Genomic DNA, 23,081 nt, shown 5'->3' on the forward strand with positions numbered 1-23,081 from the left:
ATGGGGTACATGCACTACAGCTGGTGGTGCAGGATTCAGGCAGCAAAATGGTCTCCAAAGGCTGAGTTGTAGAAAGTGAAGGGCTGGAACACTACCTAACCACTGCATCCCTCACAGGAGGGTTCCTCTCCCTTCTGCTTGCCTGCTGAAGGGCGCATGGGTGTGAATTTGGTGTGTTGACTTAGTCTTGGGTAGTATCAGCAGCTTGCTGTGGTCTCTTATTTCTGTTGTTTAAGCAACCTTTGCACCTAGTGCTGCATGTCACTGTACACTGAAGTCTGAGCCCATGGAAAAGGTGAGAAAAGCAGAGTGAAATGGAAATATGTATTGATTCTGCTGTTTAGCTGGGGAAAGTTACTGTAGAAGTTGGAGTGTGCTTGAAAACACATTAATGCTGCATTTGTGTTTCACAGGGACGAGGAAGCTATTTATCAAGGTCAGGAAAATGCATTTTGAATGCTCTGCTTTCAGCATTGCATTTCTTTTTAAAAGTGATAATTGAAACTGCACCCTTCCATTCTTCTAAATTTCTCCCACAGCCCGTCCATGGCACTTTATTGTCCCCTGCAAAGGGATGTAGGTTTTGTTCTGGTGTGGGGAGTCACCGGGTTGTAAGTCATGTGCTGGATTTAGTTAGAATGTAATCTTTTGGCCATCTGCTCGGGCACTCCCTGTGTCGCATTCCTCTCATTTGCAAGCAAGTGTTAAAGGTGATCTGGGAAATGCAGGTGTTCAGAGGACTCTGGTTCCCTTTAACTGAATATGACCATGTGTCTGCTTAGGAGGTTTGAGCAGAGTATCTTCTGAGCCTTGCCTGAGTAATTTGGCATGCTTAATTTTAGTTATCTCAGTGGTATATGTAGCATCTGCTCAGAAAAAAAATATCATTCAGACTGTTGGAAAAATATGTGGATAACAAAGCTTTCTCCTTAGAACTGAGTTTAAAAATACTCTGGAGTATGCTCTGCCATTGTTTTTTCATCCTCCCACAATGATTCTAGACATTTTTTGCAATTTCTGGCTTGTGTTTTCCTTTCCTGGTCTTTAGGAGTTTGTCTGACCCTCCAGTCCTTTGTAAGTGACGGCTGTAGAGCATTTGGAATCTGCTGGGGCTTTTTAAAAACTTTAGTTTAGTTTCATTTTGTTTTGTAAGTTGCAGGCAAGATTTCCAAGTTAATTTCTTTTTTGTGTCTATATTAGAGTAATGCTAAAATGGTGAGAGATGCTCAGAAGGAAGAAAACGTCTCTGGATGAATTTAATGTTTACATCAAGTTTTGTCTGCTTTCTAATAACTCAGTGGAATAGCTCTGTCTCTGATATGCTCAAGTCTTTTTTGGAGATTAAATGAACCTTTGTGTGCAGGGAATGCAGATGCATCTCTGTGTATCTCTTTCACTAAGTGCTTGCACATGGCAGTGCAAAGCACTAGGTCCTGCCTTCCTTTCTAGTTTTCTATCGTTTTCATTCCCTCCCTGGTGTTCTGCTGTTGGTGTGCAGTGGCATAGGATTAGCATAGTTCGATGTTTGCGTCTGAATGGATGTTCTTCCTTTGCTGAGAGAAGCCATTTGAAACTGAACAGAATTTGACATCTTCAGCTGGTTTAAAAATGCTTCTTCCTGAGACACCAGGAGTAAGGTAGGATAACTGGGAGTGAGTCAGGAAATACTTGTTTTAGACCATTAACTTACATTATGTTTAAGTTCTTTCTTTGTGGCAATGCAGGAGCAACTGTACTTGTAAAACCTGGTGTTGCTGGGTGCTCTAGAGAATAGTTTCATTTTGTGGTACAAATTTTATGTTATAAAAATAAGATTTTCTATTATAAAAACTAGATTTTACATTATAAAACTGTACTGTTACACATGGCTTGATTTTAAAGTACTTTCATGCTGCATCATGTAGCAATGACTTTTCAGCCTTTGCTGTAACACTGAGTAACTAATGCATCAGGTTTCTGTAGAGCTTCAGAACTCAACTTTAAGTCCTTCCTTGAGAGCTTGGCATAGAGGAGCTCTAACCAGGGAGAAGAAGCAGGTGTGGGTACAAAAGTTTTCTTAGTAGTGTTCCTTTGGAAAGCTGGAGTCCTTCATGGCATAATGCGTTGGTGCTCTGTGCAATGCATCTGATCTGCAAATTCCATGGGCTGACAAACAGGCTGGGCCTTAGCAGTGCCTAGCAGCCCGTTCCAGCTGTGAACTCCCAGAAATTCAAGCTCTTGTGTGGGGAATCCTGCAATGTCCCAGCCAGTCCTGGGAGATGTACTGGGAGCTGTACCTTTGAAATGCTTTATGCAGACCCCTAAGAACTGCTTTCCCATGGGGCTAACAAAATAAAAACACATCCATGTCACTTTTCATGGGAACTTTTTGGACATGCTGTACAGGCTTGCAGATAGAGCAAAAGAATGGCTGGTGAGATGAGACCTCCAGGTTTGTGATTCAGCTCTTACTTATAAGTTCTATTTCTGCAGCTAAAGATGTAATTTATTACATGCACTTTGTCTAGAGGCATGTTGCTCATTCCTGGGAGTTGTTAAGGATTCCATTTTTGCCATGTGGGTCTGTAGCATGCTAGTGATCTTAGTCTGATTGTTTCCCTGGGATATCCCTGGGACAGCTTTTCTGAAGCCCTACACAGGCACCCCTTTCAGCTGCCAAGGCAGTGCAGGGTTTGCTGCCTTTCATCAAAGGAACCTCTGAATATTTGGAGGCTGTGACTGCAATGTACAAACGGCATCGGTCTTAGCAAATAATACCATAGTTCTACACTGGGTTTTCTTCAGCTTCCATGCTAGCAGTAGTGGAGCTTGTGGAGCTTCCCATGTGTCCCCTGCCTTCCTTTGCCTTTTTTTCCCCAAGCACAGGCACTTGTTTCTTTGTCTCCTGCCTCTTCTAAAGGAGGGGAGCAGGGGGGTTCGGAGATAAGGTGGTGCCTGACCACTCCAGGGCAGTATTAAATGAAATGTCTGCTTTCATGTGGTATGCAAAGGAACCTAGAAAGTGGGTGCATTGTCCCACATATTTCTCAGTGGTTAAACAAACGGATTTGGAGATTTGAAGGCATCGGTATTTTCAGTCAAGAACACATACTATTGTATGTTTTGCTCGCACCATTAGGTTCAACATCAGGAATGCTTCCGGCCCTGAATCTAGGAGAAAATTAATTTATTATGGACCTAAATGCTTGTGGGCCTTATCAGTCTAGGTGGAAGCTTCAGCCCTTTTGACAGCAGCAGTTTGTAATGTACCTGGTGCAGCATCTTCCTTCATGAAGGCGTCTGCCTGGACTGTAAATGCTCGCAAAGGAGAATTTCTCAAATAGCAATGCTGTTATCACACTTTGTTGCAGCTCTGAGTATGAAGGTGTGAGGGCATTTTTAAAATTTGTTTTAATTTTTTAACATTTGTTTCTAGAACTTTCAAGATAAAAGTGGGACGCTGTGAGCCTCTAATAAGTATTGGCAGCTCTGTTTTCTGGAGGAAATTTCATTGCACCAGCTTTTAAATATTTTTGCTATTGGTGTATCTTTGCTCAAGGTATATCTTGCTTCCTAGCTTTATATATGTTTTCTTCTTCGTGTTACTTTTCCATTGGGAAAACTAGCTGGAGCCTAGAGATGTCTTCTCTTAGTGCTTACACTTAGCAATTCTAGTGAGGATATGAGCTTGCAAAAGGGAAATGTAAACAAAATCTCCCCTAGGTAGACATGGACCTTCTCCATCTGGTGAGATAAGAGCCAATACTGGTGTATGTTTTAACAATTCTATTTTTATATAGAAATACTGTCCTGGAATTAAATTAACAGAGTAGAGCTTGTAAAAATGACAGTTTACACTGCTGTTTGTTTGGCTTATTTAATTTAATTGACAATGTCACAGTGTAGAGCTACTTATGGAGCTGCTATTCAGGCTTGATTATTTTCAATCTGTGCAGTGTTAGGAGAATTTCTTTGTTTATAAAGAAATGTTTATTTCTTCTAGAGTGTTTGTAAGTAACTTTGTAAGTGAGGAAATGACATCTTGCTAAGCAGCACTAACTGCTGCTTGCAAAGGACTGATGCTGAGATTGCTTTTCATTAGACATATCACCTTGCTTTACAAATATTAAGCCTGCGATTATTTTCTTAAATGCATCACTATAGAGGGGTGCCATGGGATGCAGAAGGGGTTTTTGTCTCCAGATCTGTTTACCTGCGTGTGAATTTCCAACTGCCAGGACTGTGCTGGGGATGTTGTCCAGTTAATATGATGCACTGTGATGCTTTAATTCAAAGGAAACTATTGTTTTTGTAGCAGGACAAAATCACTGATAGTCTCTTATTTTGTTCTTTTGCTTTTTTCTCTTTACAGTAAAGAAAGCTAAACTCCATGGACCACCAGGTAAGTCATGCTCTACTGCTTGTTTGCAGCAAAGGGTGTCTCTGCTCTTTCACTGCTGTTTGTGCTCCCTTCAGTTTTCCTCCACCTTATCTCAGCTTCTTCATGTTCTCCTTAGGAGTGATCTAATCCACCTTGAGAATCCAGGCAGTTTAAGTTAGTAGAAATCTTGAGGCTGTGACCTGGTGTCACAGTGGTAAGAAACCTCTATCTGCTCAACCTGACCTGAACAGGTGATGAATGAGGAAATGTGTTCCTTTACTGTCACCCTTCCACACCCACCCGGCCCTTTCATCTCATCCTGTCTCTGTCCATGTTCAAAACAGGGTCTGGAAACGTCCACTAAGCAGAACTGGTGTGCATCTATGGATTCAGTGCCTTCTCAGTCCTGACTGGGGTTGCTGAATAGAACTGCAGAAGTGAATCATTCTCTTATGTTGCAATCCATAATGGCTGTGCTTGGAATTAGAATCCCATCCACTACGTTTTCTGTCTACATAATAAAACAAAAACAAACAGCTGGTGATGCCTAGAATTTAAAGTCCAGGCAACTTCTTTTCACTGTGGTTTAGAAGCTAGCAAGGAATCACTTAGCAAGCAAATAGATTTATCAGTGGAATTTGATGTGCAGTTTACGAAAGAATAAGCACTTATATAAAATGCTTATAAATAAAACTTCGGTAATAACACCTATTCAGGTGTTTAGATCTGAAACAGTTGCACAGCTGTATTCATAACTTACTTGTTCAGCTTAATTCTTTGGATATAGCCATCCTCCGATTATGGAAGAAAACTTTCCAGGAGTCATCCATATTCTACAGCAGATCAAGATCTGTCTGTGCATTAACCTTGAATTTCCAGGGAAGGAAAACTGAGTGCCCAGACTGGAAGGAAGACAGTGTGTACTTTATCTTTTCCCTAATCAAGCCTGCTCACAAGCACAAAAGATTTGTCCTCTAGTCTAGGTTTAACTCAGGCAAGGTATGTGTTTTCATTGACAAGCTCAGTGTCCCAGGAGGATGCAGGAGTAAAATAGGGAGGGGTAATGTAGTAATGAATAATTGAGTATGTAGGAATCACAATACAATAACTCTGACTCCTTCCTCAGCTTGATGCAATTTGTTTTCTTTCTTCATGTAAGGACATTGGAAGCTAGGTGCTGAGGTTTGCTATGGTAACCCACAGCAATGATGCATTAAAATTACACAGTCATACAGTCATAGAATGTTCAGGATTTGGAAGGGACCTAAAGAAGCATCTAGTTCCATGCCATGGGCTAGGACACCTCCCACTAGACCAGGTTGCCCAATGCCTTGTCCAACGAACCCAAAACACTACTAGGATTGGGCATCCACAGCTTACTTGGGCAACCTGTGCCAGTGTCTCAACGCCTTCACAGTAAAGAATTTTTCCTAATACCTAACTAAATTTCCCCCCTTTCAATTTGTACTTAGTATTCCCTGTCCAATCACTGTGGTCTCTGATAGACAGTCCCTTTCTGGATTCCCTTCAGATATTAGAAGATTGCTGTGAGATCTCCCCACAATGTTCTCTTTGCCAGGCTGAACAGCCCCAGCCTTCTGAGTCTGTGTTCATAGGGGAGGTGCTCCACTCTTCTTACCAGCTTTGTTTCTCCTCTGCACTTGCTCCAGCACTTGCATGTCCTTCTTATGTCGGAGATGCCAGAACTGTATGCAGTAATCCAGGTGGGATGTCACAAGAGTAGAGGGCATAAATTGTCTTTCTTGAGCTGCTGCTCATGCTCCTTTGGTTGCATCTCAGGATACACTTGGCTTTCTGGGTTGTGAGGACACATTGCTGGCTTATGTGGAGTTACTCACCAACTAGCTTCGTGAGATTACCACAGTCCCACTTCTCCAGCCTGTCCAGGTCCCTCTGGATGGCATCCCTTCCCTCCAGAACACGACTGTACCACACAGCTTGGTGTCATCAGTCAACTTGCTGAGGGTGCCCTTGATCCCATTGTCCCTGTGACTGACAAATACAACGAACAGTATCAGCCGCAGTTCTTCTAGATTTTTTCTTCAGATTTAAAATAAAAAGCGAAACATCTAAACAGGGGCTATCTTGTCTAGATGTGAGTGTGATGTGGTTTTCCTAGGCCAGGTAGGTTTCAGCACACTTACCAGTAAATCTATATTTTTCTTCTGCCCCTGATTGGCTTGTAAAGTTCTTTGTGAACTCATGAGTGGAAAACTGAGTTGGGACTAGGAGAGCAGTTGGGTCAGAAAGGAAGAGATGATATGACCAACTGAATCTCTTGCTTGTATGGTTTACAAGTTTGTTTTTCATACTGCTTGGTATTTATGATGGGTCCTGTGCCTTCAGACTGTCTCTTCTTGCTCTTATCTGTGTTTCAGGAGCAGCATCATACTAACTGTTCTTTAGGATTTTACAGTTGTTTGTCCCTGTCTTACTGCAAGTGAACAGTTGTGTGGTTTTTTCATTTGTGTTTGCATGTCTAAAAAAGCTATGATTGAAAATTGGATGCAAGTGGAAAACATCTTGAACATTTGGCTTCTTAAACCCAGTGATACCTTCCCATATGGGCTTTTCATCTGAGGTCACTCTGGGTCACTGTATGAACTGAAAATGTTACAGTGTTGCAGGTGATGTGATGAAAGGGTATGACCATGGAGATAACATTTTTTTTGTCTCATTCTTTAGATAAATTCAATACCTATGTGACCTTGAAAGTGCAAAATGTGAAGAGCACGACAGTGGCTGTGCGAGGTGACCAGCCCTGCTGGGAACAGGATTTTATGTTGTAAGTATGGTGATGCACAGCATGAAGTGCTCATGGTTGAGTCCTTCCACAGCTCCGGTGTTCGTACAGAGCTGCTAGTGCGTGTAAGAATCAGAATGTTTGGGTAGGTAAAATGCACAAGCTTGGTGACAACCTAAATAATTTTCTTTACCGTTCTATGCATTGGTCTGTGGTGGAGGATGTATGTTGGGAGATTGTCTCTGCTGGTGCCATGGACTAGCAATTGCCAGTCAGGTCTGTAGAGAGAAGCCAAGCCTGAGGTTGAGTCTGGAAGTTACTGTGTGGGTTGGGTCTGGATTGATGATGTCCTTGGCCAGTATGTGCACAGCTGTGCCGGTAAGCTCCATACACACACACACCTACAACAGAGCTTAGCCAAGGACTAAAGGCCCTTAGCTGAGCTTAAATGGAGCTCCTGGGCGTGGGAAGAGGGTGTGGATGTCCGTGGCAGCAGAGGCTGGTCAGGGCAATTAAGTGTTAGTGCCCTCGGGGCCTCTAGGAGGTGATCCTGTTAACCTCAGCTGGGAGCTGCTCCATGCACAGCAGAACCAGTTCATTCCAGCTTTTCCAGGGCTTCTGGCGCAGTTGGCACTTCTGAGTTGGCTTGGTTCTCATAGATGTGACATGTAGCCAAGGATTTCCCAGTATCTTTTACAATAGTGTGGCTTTTCTTTCTGGTGGATAAATGATTTATTGATTATACTGCATCTGCTTCTGTTTCTAAAGCTTAGTGAGGTAAATTGAACTAAATTTACTAAATGGAGGGGAACAATGTTGTACTCATCTTGTGGGGTCAAAGCTAGTGCTGCTGCTTCTGAGTGGGTTTGATGTGTTTACATACTATCTGTAGTAAGAGAGTCCCATGGAATTCTGTGAATATGTTTCCTAATCCACCAGCAGTTTGCTTCTCCTCAGCTGAAAGTGGCAGGTTGTTGCCTCAGGTTAAGGAGGTCACCTGGGTCAGTACAGTGTTTTAATCATAGCTGTGCTCTCACCAACCTTGTTTGGTGGTACTCTGCTTTTGGAGCAGCACAAGAGGCGTGTGCTCCTGCGTGGAGAGTCTGGAGCCTGTCCTTTGGCATCTGGTGAAGCACACATTCTCCTGAACACCACCATCTGCTCAGCTCTGAAGCTCCTGGTCAGACAAAGGCCATGGCTGTCACTGATGTAAAACTGGGTAAGGCTGGGACAAGGAACTGAACCTATCCTTGGAGTCACATGCCCATACTCAAACCACTAACTCTTTGTGCCTGTGATTTGTGCTCGTGCTGAGGGCCCGAGCCAGCTACAGAGGAGACTTCTCAGTGATTTGAGAAAGCACTTGAATGTGTTGGATGAAGGCTCCTGTGGTTGCTTCTCCTCCCTCCCCTCAAGCAGCTCCTGGAGCTGCACTCTGGTATCAGCTGGGAGCTTAGCTAGCATGCTGTAAGACTCTCCATAATTAGTTGCTAGGGAGTATGGAAGCAGAATATTAGCTGGACTACCTTGCCATTATTGTCCCTGCTTTAGCCAGGCAACTCTACAGTAGTTCAGGTGTCTGCTCATAACAGAAATATTACATGTGCGAATTAATGTGTTTTGCATGATCCTGTGTACATTAAGTTGTCCTAGGGGAAACAGTGGTGGTATTCCAATACTGCTGTGCTCTAGTTTGCTCTTTTTCTTTCTGGAGTTGGAAAAGGATTTTGAGCAGAGCAGTTTTTCCCCTCAAGGGAAGGATGCTTTTACTATCTGCACTGTGTTTACCTTTTTCATGAGGCATAGTAAAAGAACAGACCACAAACAAAAAAATACTTCCTGTCTGTGTTTGTTGGTTTTGCTGCCAAGCTGCTTGTGAGACATAATACTGCAGAATTTGGGGCTCTGGGATTGTGTGAGATTTGGCTGTTTACCAGACCAGTGGAGCACTTCAATGTATTCCTTGGGGACATCTTCGAATTTTGAAGGAGCTTTAAAAGAACTGTGTATTTGATGCATATTTGCAGGAAACACCTTGAGTGAAAGTGCCCACTGATGTTTAGAACAGAGTAATTAAATTGGTGTTGAAGTTGTGAGAAATGCCTTTATTTAAATCTTATGTGTGTGTGGAAAGGGAGGGACACCACATTTCAGTCTCAGCTCTTTTGTTCTTAGAAGCTGTTCTGCATCTAACCAGAAGGTGGAGAAAGGGAGACACAAAGGCAATCAAAGCTACTATACAGAAATTTTTTTTATTTATTATTCTTACCTGGTGACCTGTCCTTTGGAGATCTGCAAAGGAGCTCACTGGGTGTATCATTACCAGTGTCCTGCTCTGAGAGTGTATGTTGAAACAAAGTACATGATTTTACACTGTGACTGAAAACAGAGTATTTCTTCCTTTCCTTCCCTTTCTGGCCTCACACTGTTCCAGCCACCAGTCAGCCAGTCTTTATAAGCCTGCAATCAGATGAATATCAAGCAGGGTGAGGGCAGAGCAGTGCTGGTACAGCTGTTGGCCATACTGAGTTAACCCTATCAGGACAGAGGATGCTGGAGACTCAATTACAAGATGCTAGCAGTAAACTATAGAAAGTTGTGTAATTGCTTGATTTTGACTGTTGTAGACTGAGCCACTCAAGTACTGGATGTTCCTAACTTCAATTCCTATGTCTCAAACAAGAACAGAAGCACTTGGATATAAAACAGATATTTATATGCATTAGTGTAACTGTAGGGTTTGTCTTGAACCTTGTAGATGTGATGTTCTCTTTTAGTTGCAAGAAGGAGGCAGAGTTCAAGTGGATGCTTGAATTTGCAGCAGTTCTTTCTTATTTTGGCCATGACGGCCATCTATAGAAATAAGACAGTAACATGCTTTTAGATTTCCTTGATAGCTGTAACATGGACATATTTGGAGAGAGGGCAGAAGCCCTGACTGTCCAAGATGCCTACTTTTGGGGATCAATAGTTGCAATAAAGGGAAGCCCTGGCTTGAAAATTACGGGTTGTAGTCTTTCTTCAGGATAAATGTGAGACAGCTGTGATATCAACAGACAGCTCAAGATTCTTCCCTATTTTACTGTTTTTACCACTGTCTGCTGTGTAAAGCTGTTCTGAAGTAGGCATGTAAGTAGGCATAGTTATAAACCAGCATGCAGAAGTGAGGCATAAATGCTATAAAACTTTGAGAAGAAACAAATTTGAGATGCATTCTTTTGTTAATGAGAGGAGAGATGTTTGTGAAAACCTTCAGATCAGTATTTCCTCATTGTCACTCATTGGCCATGTGAAAGTAGCTGGTGCTGGAGTGAAAGTGGTGCCACACAGCTATGAGCAATAGGTAGTGCTGCTCATGCAGCTATGCTGGATTTGGAACTGTTACTTTTGGCTAGGAGTGGCTCCACTCCCAGGTAAGTATTGGCATGTTTACACCTGCCAGAGTACACTTATGTTGCTGTGCTGCCAAGGGAGACACTTAGTTAGAAATGGGGTGCCTGATGACAAAGAACAGCTCACCTCTAGGTTTTGGTCCAAGGTACACTTCCTCCTCCTGTGTACATAGCTGCAGAGATGAGTTCCCTACTGGCAGTTCATGCATGACATAGTTCAGGGCTTTAGTTTGCACTCTTTGTGTAATTAGTATTAAACTGTGAGTTGCTAGAAACTGGTGTTCCCTGTGAGTATGAGCTACCTCAGCCAGACACTTCCAGGAGCTCTCTGTAGCTTGACACAGCTCTGTGGAAATAGTTCACTGGTATAGTCATGGTGGTAATGCAGAACGTGAAACAAAATTAGATTATATTCTGCTTTTTTCTCATCTGTGCTGTCTTTGCTTTTTTTCAGTGAAATCAGTCGGCTGGACCTGGGCCTAATTGTGGAAGTATGGAACAAAGGACTGATATGGGACACCCTGGTTGGGACTGTGTGGATTGCTCTGAAGGCCATTCACCAATCTGATGAGGTTAAGCTCACAGAGAACCTTTATTTGCTCCAGTATTGATAATTAATGCATTACAGATCTGGCCTGGTGCAGCCCAGACTGAACTAAGCCAAACTTCCACTTGCAAAGTCAGGAAGGCTGAGTGAGCAGAGAGGGCTGGCTCATCACATTGATTTTGATTTTGTAGTGAGATCACAACTGAGCTTACATAGGGCTCTTTGGTCTCATTTCACTCGTGTGGACTCAAGAACTAGGGCCTAATCTGTTAAGGAAAACAGACAAATGTCTGAAGTCTTAAGGACTGACTGCCTAGTCTGATGATCAAATTCCTATGACTTACTGCCAAAGACCTCTGTCTTGTCTAGCTGACAAGGCAGGCCCAGAGCGTATCTGCAGAGTCTTCTTAGGGCATCTGGTTGTAGCATTAGGTGTACCTTGTGCTAATATATATGGACAAAAGTAGGAAGTAGAATGTGCCAATGTCTATAACTACTAACTACTGGGTTTGGCAGTTGTTGCAACTAAGCATTTTTAACTGAAATTTTAGGGTATGTACTTAGAACATTATTGGATTTGAGCAGGAAGAGATAGATTACATTTTCCATAAAAAGAAAAGAGTGGGGATGCCCTGCAGTGTGGCCATGAGGTCTGGCTGGTGCTCAATTCTTCTCGCTGTCCAGGCAGTCCTCAGTCCTGCCTTCGAGGATTTACTTTTGCAGTTCCACTGAAAATGCAGCACTTGTTCTTGCTGCTTGCCCTGGTAGATGCCTCTGAGATTTGGAAGAAAAAGCCAGTGCATGCTAAATGGGTGTAATTTGATGTTAAAATAGGATTGATAATGTCTTAAAGCTCTTTTTTTGGTTTTAGCAAAAGTGTGAGAGTCGGTGGATAAAGTTCTTCAGACTCGAATGTTTGTTCACTTAAGGTCTTTGATTCACAGGAGGGTCCTGGGGAGTGGTCTACGCTGGAGGCAGAAGTTGTAATGAAACATGATGAAATCTGTGGAACCAAAAACCCAACTCCTCATAAAATTTTGCTGGACACAAGATTTGAATTACCTTTTGGTGAGTGCATTTCCATAACTTACCCAGGGTGTTGACAGTGAGAACACCTTAAGTTTTATAATCAACTTGTGTTCATTCTCAGTTCAGTCAGTGGAGGTCATGAGGCTGGTGTTAATTTTTTTGTTTGGCATCTTTCTAACAAGACCCGAGTAAGTATGAAATATTTGAATGTCCCTGGGTGCTGGAATATTTAGACTGGCAGCAGTTTTTTCTTCTAATAGTGTTTCGGGATTGTGTAGTCATGCATTTTTCTCCTGAGCAGAGAGCATTTGCTTCTTTGAATCTAAACAAATACGGCTCTAGAAGAGATCAAGTGTGTTGTTAGCACTGTTCTGTGGTGAACACATGTAGACCTCTTAGATGTGTGCAGTTCAATTAGTGAAACATTAATGCTTAGTGTCCTGAACATTATCATTAGCAGAGTATATAAATAACTTAACATTTTAAGAACTGCCTTTCTAGAAATTACTTATGGTTGAAAAATACAGAATATGGAAAAGCAGCTAATTGGATCAAATGGATCTCAAGTAAGGTTGTAATTATTAAATTTTATTTTACTTAAGGAAACAAAAACAAACCCCAAACCAAGTAAGTGCCAAAAGTAAGGCCTTAGCCAGAATGCATCCCAGGCTTAACTTCTAACATAACTTCTTTTTCTGGCACTTTCCTAATGCTTGGTATCAAGAACAGAGATTATGTTTTTGGGGTTTGTGCTATTTTTTTCATGCACTGAGCATTGGGATGTTTCAAAGTGTTCTGTCATTGCAAGGCTCATCCCTCCCCTCTGCCTGTTGCATCCTCTTTGCTGCAAAGCCCTAGTCAGTGTGAGCAATTAGTATCGTGCTCTAAGCAGGGCTAGAGCATTTGTGCAACCACTGGCGTTTGGTCAGCACCTTGCAGGATTTTTCATCTGTTGTGGGAAGAAATTAGGACATCTGTGGGTCACATACTCTGTTTCCTGGTGCGAGGGAGGATGCAGGCCTTGGCCCTGCATCTGGACAGTCAATACAAGCTGTAATTTGTGCTGTGGGTGCACTGTTGTGAGTGCACAGTCCCCTGGATGGTTGCACTTCTGGGAGAGCACAGTGTTCTGTAGATACAGTGGCACTGCTCTTTAACTACAGTCCAGTGTGCAAAGGGGAAGAGGTACCTGACACCTCAGCTGTCCTGACAGCTGTCTGATGTTGGTCAGGAGCCATCCCTCTTCCCCATGGAAATATCCTGGTATTCCACTGCTCTGTCTGTGGGAAGTTTATTATTGAAGTTACTTTTTTTGTGCAAGAGGAGGAAACAAGCCTGTTTCACCTCACCAAAAGTCTTGGTTCTTTGGTACAAGTGTTGAGGCTTCTGGGAGGGACAGAAAAAGCACACAGAGCTGAAGGCAAGGCTTGTAGCCACTACCTTCTCATCTGAATTGATTCTGACACACTTGCTTGTAAACTGTCACTGCTTTAAAAGAAAATGAGGTTCTGATGTCTCCCTTTGTATTGAGAGTGTTCAAAGGGGACTTGCTTTCTTCTGCCATTCATGTTATGGACTGCATTGCATTTTGAGGTATTTTTTTCAAGTATAAGAAAACAGACTCCATGTAGATATGTTAGAACATCTGAATTTTAAAAATCAAAGTATCAAGTAATAATGTGTTTTCTCCCTAGTACTGTACACAGAAGAGTTTTTCTTTATTTCTTTTGGGGTAATTTACACTATTCTAAATTTTTACATTTGGAGAAATAGAATTTCATACAGAGCAGCAAATAAGTTAAAAGATTTTTGCGATTCTTCTGTTTTTGACAAAATTGATCATTTAAAGCACACCTGTTACTTATTTCTTTGCTTACCATGCCAAATATCGAAATAACAGGGATTTCTCACTGTTGTGTTGAATGATTTTTGTTCTAGGGTGTGAAAAGTTGTCTACCTGTCCAGGATTTCATAATGTCCAGGAAAAAATCGGTGCATGAGTTAGCTCTTCAAAGGCTGCTCTTCCCTAGAAGAGTGCTGCAGTTTTTGGTATGATTTCCATTTTCAGTCTGAGGTGCCATGGCAAGGTTAGAAGCAGGTTGAAAAGCAGGAGACACTAAGGGTGTGTTATACTCTGCTAGAAAGTGTCATCTACCCACCTCACCCACTGCAGAGGTGCTTCCCCTCACACCATGACCATCTTCTCCATCACCTTTGGGACAGAAAAGGACTCTGCACCATGGATTAGGCTCTGTCTCTAATCCCAGGTAGTCTGACACTTGGAGGGGTGCATGGAGCTCTCAGCACTGCCTCTGCATCTCTCCCAGTGGATTTGCAGATCAGTTTGTCTTTAGCTGGATGGCAGCAATATGGATTCTTAGTGCCCTTCACGTTAAGATTCTTTGTCATACGAGTTGTGAGCTGCTGCTTTATCCCTACACAGGGAAGTAAATGTATAACTGATGGGCTGTGGAAGTTCTTAAGTCAGCAGCTGGGCCATAGAGGCAAGATTTTAATAACAGCCAGTTTGGAGTGACGCTTAAGAACATTGTATATCATGTTTTGTTTCCCAGGTGAAGATCTCGTGGCTGTTGTAGATGCATGAGAACCAGAGTGATGTGTGGGCTCATGTACAGCTTGTGCTGCTTTTCAAGCTGGGTAAAACACTGCTGCTTGGGATAGCAACTTTAAAAAACTCTGTCTGTTCTCCTGTTTGGCTGTGCTTCTGTGCTTTTTCTATCATTTCTGGCTGCTGTTTCATTTAGATGCACACAGATGCAGTACCCAAGGTTATTCAATATATTTAAAGTATTTAATTTTATTTAGGTGGAGCTTGAGAGGTTTTTTAAGGGTTTGTAAAAGAGAATAAATGAATTTGAAAACCAGAAAAGCTGAAGTCCTTGATGTAAAACATGATTGCATATGCAAAAAGGTTTAGAAACTGGTTTGTTGTTTGCACTATATTTATCTCAGACTAGTTTTCTGTTTCTGCTTCCACCTGATACATTCAAGATTCTTCCTTCTTGTTACCTCTTCTGCTGGTATTCTGGAGATTGGCAGCTGCTAAAGCTGAAATAACTGCAAAACGTGCTGATGCTGATAGTGATAGTACATGAAGAAGGCAACTTAGAGATTTTTTTTTTTTCATATAATGCTATTTTCAAATATTTACCAGGCTTGGAGTTGGGAAGCAGTCATCTCCTAACAAAGGCTGGTGGGAGTTTAGTCTCTGCTTTTGGGTGATAGAAGATAAGCTTTTTTGAGATCATCCAGGAGTTCGTCAATGGCCAAATTTGTAATGGGACAAATAACACTGATGGTGGCCTTCATATGTCCCCTGTGTATGTTCCAGATGCAGCTGTTGCCTTGTGGTCAGATTGTGTGACATCAGCGCGTGCTGTACAGGGAGGGCAGCTCTGTGGGCCCTTCTGTGTTGCATATCTCTGCATGATGGACTGCAGTGTTGGGGACCAGGCTGTCATATGATGCTCTGTGCCAGCCCCATGTTCTTGAATATTCAGTCTCACAGAAACAGAACAACTGCAAATCCTCTGCTATGAAGATGCAACAAAGAGTGAGGATGGGAAATGTGAGGTGTTACATTAACCTGTAGGCTGAGAAGTTTGATAGTCTACTAAAAATGGCAATAAACTGCCTTCTTCATGGCAAGAAGTGGTTGTTAGCCGAGACAGGCTGGAGCCACTTTCTCCTCTGATCATATCTGTTTCCTCTTTGGAACAAGACAGACAAGGCAGGGACACAGCTTTCCTTGGTTATTTTAGAACATTTTCTGGTAGGGAGAAGACAATCTTGCTATTACTGTTTTGATGCAGTGAGTGTGTGTTGGCACAGACTTTGCAGGATGCTGTTTTTCAAGTGTAAAATTGTTCTGCTTGATAGCAGTTTTACTCTGTCCCTCTTTTTTAGAAGTGCAATGACTGTGCAAATCCCTCACAGGATGCAGTACTCAAAAATGCTTTTGGCTCCCAAGCTATAGCAGTTTGATTCTGTGCCAAGCAGTTTCTAGTTCATAATTGGAGTGAAAATGCTTTTAGTGTTCTCAACACTCCCAGGGTGGGAGCATGCTGATCTGCATCTAACCATGAGGTGGGGTGTGTTTTGTTATTTTAGTGTCTTGGGAACCAAACAGAAAGAAAAACTCAAGTCAACAAAGTCATTTCAGTGAGAACTTACGAAGATTCCCATACATTGGAAAAGGAAGAAATTTGGGCTGGGAGGAGGGGAAGCCAGGTCAACACTTGTAGGAAAGTGGAGAGAGAGAATCACTTTTGCTTTCAGCACTTGTTCTCACTCCTTCCAAGCTGGGTTTTGCCCCAGTCCAGGACTTGCTACCTTGGCAAAACTCAGAAGGAACAAGGTGATGTGCAAGATTCAGAGCAAGGACGGGCAAACCTGAAGAGAAGAAAAGCTTTAGGGCAAAAGTGCCTGGTTTTTGCCAAGCTAGAGATGTCTAAGCAGGAATGCTGTTGTATTTCACTTCCTGAGGGGTTTAACTCAGTGAAGTGGTCTGTATGGATGCACCAAATTCTCTTCTTACGTCCTTCCTCTCTCTGACAAGTCACTGTACTGCTGTTTACCCAGGTGTTAGGGCACTTGCTTGCTCTGAGCACCCTCACCTGGGAGCTCCACACCCCTGCTCATGTGCCCAGGAATCCCACATCAGCTCAACTTGGAGCCTTCAATCTTGAGTGATGCTGTGGGAGTTGCTTGTCCCCCACACCAGCCATTGCCATGTCCGTGCCTGCTTATGGACTCTGCGGATTCAGGCCCAGAAAACCACGAGCTCAGAGAAAATGGGGTTCAGCTTCCAGCTGAGGATGGCAGTAAGAGCAAGAACAGTAAAGCTTGTAGTGTTTCTGTGTTGGTTTCAAATTAATAAGCACCAAAAGCTGTTGAATCTACTTACCCATCTCCTCTCCGTTGTTTATCAGTAATTTTGTTTCACTGACATATGGCCTTGCTCCTTGTGTTCACCAAGCGTGATATCAGTGGAGTCCTGCAATGGCATCAGGTGGTCTCTCTTTGGACTAGTTAATCTTTTTATCTTTTAAGCAAAAGTCAATGTAGTGCAGTAATTTCCATTGTAGTCAAAGGCTGAGCAGTGATGCTGGGGCTGGCCAGTGGATGTGGCCTTGCAAGCAGTCTGTGATCTCTGTGCTAGGGATTTCCACTCTGTGCATTCCAGAGAAGCGTTTTCAACGGAACTGCTAACTGAGGCAGAACACAAGAGAAGCTTCTTCAAAAAATCAAAAATCATATCTTATTGGGATTTCTTTTGAGCAGGTAACTTGATTCGAGATCATAGGCCAGTTGCTTCAAGTTTAAAGTTTGCTGTACAATAATTTTACTGATATTAGTATTGATGACAAGAGTCTCTCTGAGATCAGGAGGATGTCCTTACAGCTGTTAGCTGAATTGGAGCTGATTTTTATCTGTGACTAGCATTAGAAGCTGTTTCAATAGAAGAAGCAATCCTGCACTAAAAATCTGACAGCTCTGTTTATGAAATGGCATCTGGGCTGTAAGATAGGAACAGTAACTCCAAAGGCTGCTCCTTGATGCCTGAGCATGCCACTACACCATGGTATATGGGAAAGCATTAAGGTCTACCCTGAGACATCCTCTGTTTCTGCAGTGCTGATGGTAGTCATTGCTTCACCCCTCCTCAGTGTCTTTAGTCTTGATTTCAGGCTCCAGATTTGAGTTGGGCTCTGACTTTTAGTTCTCGTTCATGAATTTTTCTTCACCTCTTAGAGTCTCTCATGTTTCTCTTACCTTGTTTTCTGACAGGTTTTAACAATGAAGTAATGTATTGTACATCAGAAAGGGCAGCTGACTTCGTGTGTTTTGGTTAAAATAAATTACTCTGGTCTCCCTCCAAGCAAGGAAAAATGGGTTGTCTTTTTTTCTAGTTAGTGCAGGTTTTTGAAGTCAGATACTAAGCTTCCATAAAACTTAATCAAGTGGGGAGTATTTTAACACCTTGTGTGGGTGAGGCTAGTTGCATAAAAATTCAGTGGTATTTCTGTTATTTCATGAGTTCATAGTCAAAGGAAATATCTACTGCTGAAACCTGAAATTCCACTAGATCTGGCATGTACCTTTAACAGTGGTTTGCCTTCTGTTATCTGCAGTGATTTGGGCTTGTTGCCTTCATAAGATGGTGGTTTGTGTGGCTGAGAGAGGACACATGTAGAACAGACATTCTCTGAGATGTACAAGAAGACAGCAGTTCTTGGTCCTTTCTGAAAGCATTATGGATTCCAGTGGAATGCTCACTAATAAATCTTGTTCTTTTTTTCTGTGAGGAGTGGGAGTAGAAGTAACTTTCAGAATCACCTTTCCATCAGGAGGCCATCTTGTCCTGCTTTTCCCATTCTTGCCAATGCATAACTTAACATATCACTGTGGTGGTGTCCATGAAGTACAGTTCATTGCAGGGAAACAGACTTCTTGGCTCCTTTTGAGGCCACCTCAAAGTGTAAAGAGCTACAGGAGATGAGAAAACCAGCTGAAGTGGTATAGCACTATCTTCCTGTCAGCTTGCAGGGCTGGTAGTGTTTTTAGCTGGAGCACTCCCTCCATTTCCTTCCTCTCTGAGCTTTGAAGTTTCTGCAATGGTGCAGTTTCAGTCCATAAATAGCCAGATTTCAGAAGTTGCTACATTCAGGGATGTTGAGAGTCTAGAAAAAAACCCAAACAAACCAAATCCGAATCCTTTTTTTTTTCCTTTTCCAATGTTTTCAGACCACTCCATCCCTAAATAATACTGTGTTAAGCTTTTCACAGCAAGTTATCGGCATCTCTGAGCATGTCCTTTGAAAGGCAAAATTTTGAGCAGTAGAAGTCAGTGTTCCATTAGGATACTATATTACTTCAAAGTGTGAAATTGAAAATAGTTACCACAATAAAAGTGGTAATGCTTGCTACTTACTGTCAGCTTGGTAGCTCTTCTACATGATAAAAATGTTGTGATTCATTTCACAATGAAGCTGCAGTGTGGCATAAAAGGAAGAATGTGCTTTTATGTGAATATGACTGCCTATAACACTGTTTATTCCTTCAAAATGTTTGGCTCATTGCTGGCAAAGAAATAAGAGACCATTTATTTTTTGGTATCTAATTTGTGTTACACCAGGAGGTGTGCTATTCAAAGGCAGCCCTTGTTCTGCTGGGATTATAAAAAGCCTCCAGAAGAGGCTCTTGTTATGTGTTATCAAACATAAGCAAGTGTATTAAAATACTGTTGTGAAATGGCTCTTCATCAAACTAATACTTTCATTAAATGTGAACTAGTCTCTGTTTCTCTTTCCTACCTTTGTGTAAGTGTGCATTTGGTTAATCAGCTTTAAACAAGAAAGCAGTGTAAGTCCTTGAACTGTGCTACTATTTACAATGTTTATTTTCCATCTGAGTGCTAACATAAGACAGGCCTATTTCTTCAAAATCACATGTGGGGTTTTTGTGTGTGATCTTTAATACTAATGGTGATGAATGCAAAGTTGCCTGGTTAATAAGGTGGTGTGACTTACTCTTTTGACTTAGATATCCCTGAAGAAGAGGCCAGATACTGGACCAGAAAATTAGAACAAATAAATTCACTGGGAGATGATGAGGTAAATATCTAAATTGAAAGAATAATGTAGCCCTGAATGTCTTATAACTAGCTTTTTTCCTTTGTATTAGATCCCTGTGATTAGGGTTACTACTAAATGTTGATCATTTACAAGTCTTTCATGAACTGTTTGCAGAACTCTTTTCTCAAGTATACTGTTTAGTGTTAAGGAGAGGAATACTCTCTGTGTGCTGGAAGTGCTCGAATAATGTTTTGTTGATGTGAATATGTTCAAAGGAAAAGCAACACCATGCTTTACTTGAGCAGAGAGTGAAAGCATTTTTGACAGGCGGTGTTAGGTTCTTTCTTGAAATCAAGTCAAAAAGTACTTTCTTTGCAGTTGACAGTTTCTTTAAAGAAGACAAAGCAAGATACCAAATCTTTATTTGAACCGAGGTCTGTTGAAGGTGTTGGCTTTTGTCCTTATGCAGTTGTTAATGGCTCAATTTACATGAATCTTGTATTAGAATATGTGGTAGCTATGGCTTTGGTTTCCTGGCTCCAGTGTGTACTTGGCTAAGCAGCTATAAAATACAGGTTGCTTTTTTATTTCTAAGAGAGATTGTTGCATGACTAAAATTTTGTTTACAGTTCATACTGTTTGCAGAGTAAGATTTAACATGTTAATGCCTGTACCAGAAATGAAATATTTAGAAAATCCTAATACTCATGTGTTGATTTGAGCATCATTGAGTAAGAACATGGTGCTGGTGAAACCTCTTTGACAGGTTTCTTTCCATAGCAAGAGTTTCCATAGCAAGATAACTTGCAAAATACTCTGCTTATGCAATGAATTTAGGAGATTTTTGTTCCGGGATCCTTCATCTATTCTTTTGCTGTTCCTTATATGAATGATTTGGTTTACTGTGCAAATGAAGGAATATAAGGTGGGATTTTATTTTTAACTGAGGAAAGACAAATAGTCAGGTGGAAAAATCTGAACTTAGGGCAGCCTCTCCTGCCTTCCTAGAAGTTTGAGAGGCTCTAAGAACTGATGAAAAGCTCAGTCTATGACTTGTCCTGTCAGTAATACTTCTGTGGTGCCTCCTGCTCCCGTGGGCTGGAGCAGGAGTTCAGGTACTTCAGCGAGGCACAGGTGCCCTCTAGTGCCTCACTGAGCTGGTACTTGCTGAAAGATACCCTGAGATTTCTGAGTCTCCCCTTTCCCTGCAGTGCCATACATCTGCTTGCTACCTGCAGGCTCTTATCAAATACCAGTAACAATGTAAGATAGTAACAACTATCTCCATATTTGTGACCTAATGATCTCAGATTTATTATGGATGTTCCCTGTGACCAGGGAGAAAAAGACCTGTGCAGGACCTGACCTCGGGTGGTTCTCCTGAAGTTCTCTACATTTGCCAGCCACCCAGAATGGGGATGAGATCTTTCTTGCATATTCCCCTAATTGACTTGTAGCTCAGGAACTTCCAGAGCCAGAGGCAGTCTCCTTGTGTTGAACAGCACTCAATGGATTTCTCTTTTGTGGATGCCAGTTGCCCTTTAAATGCACCCAGGTCAGTTATGTTTTTGCAAAGGAATTTAGCACCTTAATTGTGCATTGCCTAAAGAAATATCCTGGTTGCTCTGAGCAAACAAACAGAGTGTTTGGAGGCAGGTTTGTTTGGAGAAGTTAAATGACTGATGCTCATGCATCCAGTCCCTGCTACTGAGCTTTACAGAATTCATCTTTTGGACTGCAGAATCCTGGTCTGCACAGTGTTTTTTAGCAATCAACTTTGTACCTTTGTCTTCTTTGTTTTAAATTCAGCTAACTCTGTTTGAGATGGTGAATGAACAGACTAAAGCTGCACAGGAGTATTGAGGAAGCAGGTTCATTTGAAGTTCATAATGGTGTCATAGAAATGCTTTCCAGCCTCTCTTCCTACAAACACTTAATATTCCATTTTCATTTTGGAACTCCTGATGCCTTAAAAAGAACAAACTGCTGACATTCTGGCATCTCTGAGGATAATAATTCAGAACTCGCTGCTGTCCTGTGTTGCTGAGATTGCTCATCAGCAGACTTCCTTTCACCACTTTGTCAACCAGTCAGTGCTGTGAGATCCAGCAGTTCTTGTTTTCACAGTCCTGATTAACTCAGTGGGTTGGCAGTTTGCTGATGATAAGACTAACCACCTTTCAGGATCCCTTGTGCATTTTAAATAGCACAGATAGGAAGATAGCTACAGCATAAGTCTGCGGGCTCTCACCTTCCATGCACAGAACTGGTCATTAATCCCTACCAAATCCAAGGAGAGACTGTCTAGTGGCTGTGTTTTGCACAGGCTGCAGCACCAGCTTGCTAAGTTTGCCACTTCCTTTGTTGTCAGATCTTTTTTCCTAGCAAAGACTGTTCTCATTATTTTGGTCAATTGTCCTAATTTTCTCATATCTCTATGTAATACAAGATAGAAGAGAATAACAAAATAAAACCACTGACATTCCCCTAGGGAGCACTTTGATGCTGTAACAAACAGCTTTGTAAAAAGTCAAAGCTGGCTAATTGATATACCTCTGTGTTCTCTAATTTAGTATTAAATGAGATGAAAAATTCTTCACTTTGGGTGTAAAGTGGATCACAGGAGAGTTTGCAAGTGTTGGCTGGGAAAACATTGTGTTCTTGCCTTGCCAGGCACATTAATTACCTTCCTGCTGCCATCTCTTATTCCAGAGTTGCTGTGAGCCCACATGAGTTTTGAGCTGTTTGAAGCTGTGCTGGAGTGTCTAAATGTAAACAGGCTTATTCCCGGGTTGGAGCTCCCTGTCAGACTGACATTGTGGTGTGGAGAATCAGGTCTTTTCAATGGCTAATTGGAGGTCGTAGAATTGATAATATGGCCTGTGCTTGTTCTAAAGCAGACCTTAAACAGAAGTGCTCTTTGTAACATGATTTTGGCGTGAAAAAAGAGGACACTTCTGTGAGTGTGTTTAAGTACAGACATAATGGAGAGTATAATACAGATATTATGTTACAGATATTGTACTTTGGTAATACCAGGGATATTTTCTCTCATGTGCAGCATGCTGTCATAAAGTTACCATTTGCTTTCTTACCTGTCTATATTCCTTCCTATTTTTTTTCCTCCCTTTAGTATTCCTTTCAGGAGGAAGTCCAGAAGAAGCCATTACCCAGTGCTGCCTCCCAGTGTTGTAAGTTAGATTTATTTCTTTTCAATATTTTTTCCTCTTCCAATGTGCTTGATTTCCTTTTGTGATTAAATGTGAAGTGAACGTACATCTGAACAACATTTTCTTATTAGAAAATTAAATTTCTGTGCAGTTATAAAAAGCTGTGCTCCTCAAAATACTGCTCTGCAGCTTCTGATGCCAGGAAGTGAAATCAGGCATTG

At 41.8% G+C, this 23,081-nt stretch overlaps 1 protein-coding gene across 3 annotated transcripts in view; it reads left to right on the top strand.

Annotated features, from left to right (window-relative positions):
• Positions 1-23,081, top strand: part of UNC13B (unc-13 homolog B) — a 207,018-nt gene that overhangs the window by 21,930 nt on the left and 162,007 nt on the right. For 2 of the 3 annotated variants that reach the window (XM_063421947.1, XM_063421948.1), the window contains exons 2-7: positions 4,352-4,381; positions 7,067-7,166; positions 10,971-11,088; positions 12,008-12,131; positions 19,659-19,729; positions 22,824-22,881. In XM_063421947.1, the coding sequence (XP_063278017.1) occupies positions 4,352-4,381; positions 7,067-7,166; positions 10,971-11,088; positions 12,008-12,131; positions 19,659-19,729; positions 22,824-22,881 (501 nt within the window). The remainder of the gene's footprint in view (positions 1-4,351; positions 4,382-7,066; positions 7,167-10,970; positions 11,089-12,007; positions 12,132-19,658; positions 19,730-22,823; positions 22,882-23,081) is intronic. The other variant, XM_063421949.1, reaches the window with a different exon arrangement.

The sequence above is a fragment of the Prinia subflava genome, chromosome Z (assembly GCF_021018805.1).
Source record: "Prinia subflava isolate CZ2003 ecotype Zambia chromosome Z, Cam_Psub_1.2, whole genome shotgun sequence".
In the NCBI taxonomy this organism is placed as follows: Eukaryota; Metazoa; Chordata; class Aves; order Passeriformes; family Cisticolidae; genus Prinia; species Prinia subflava.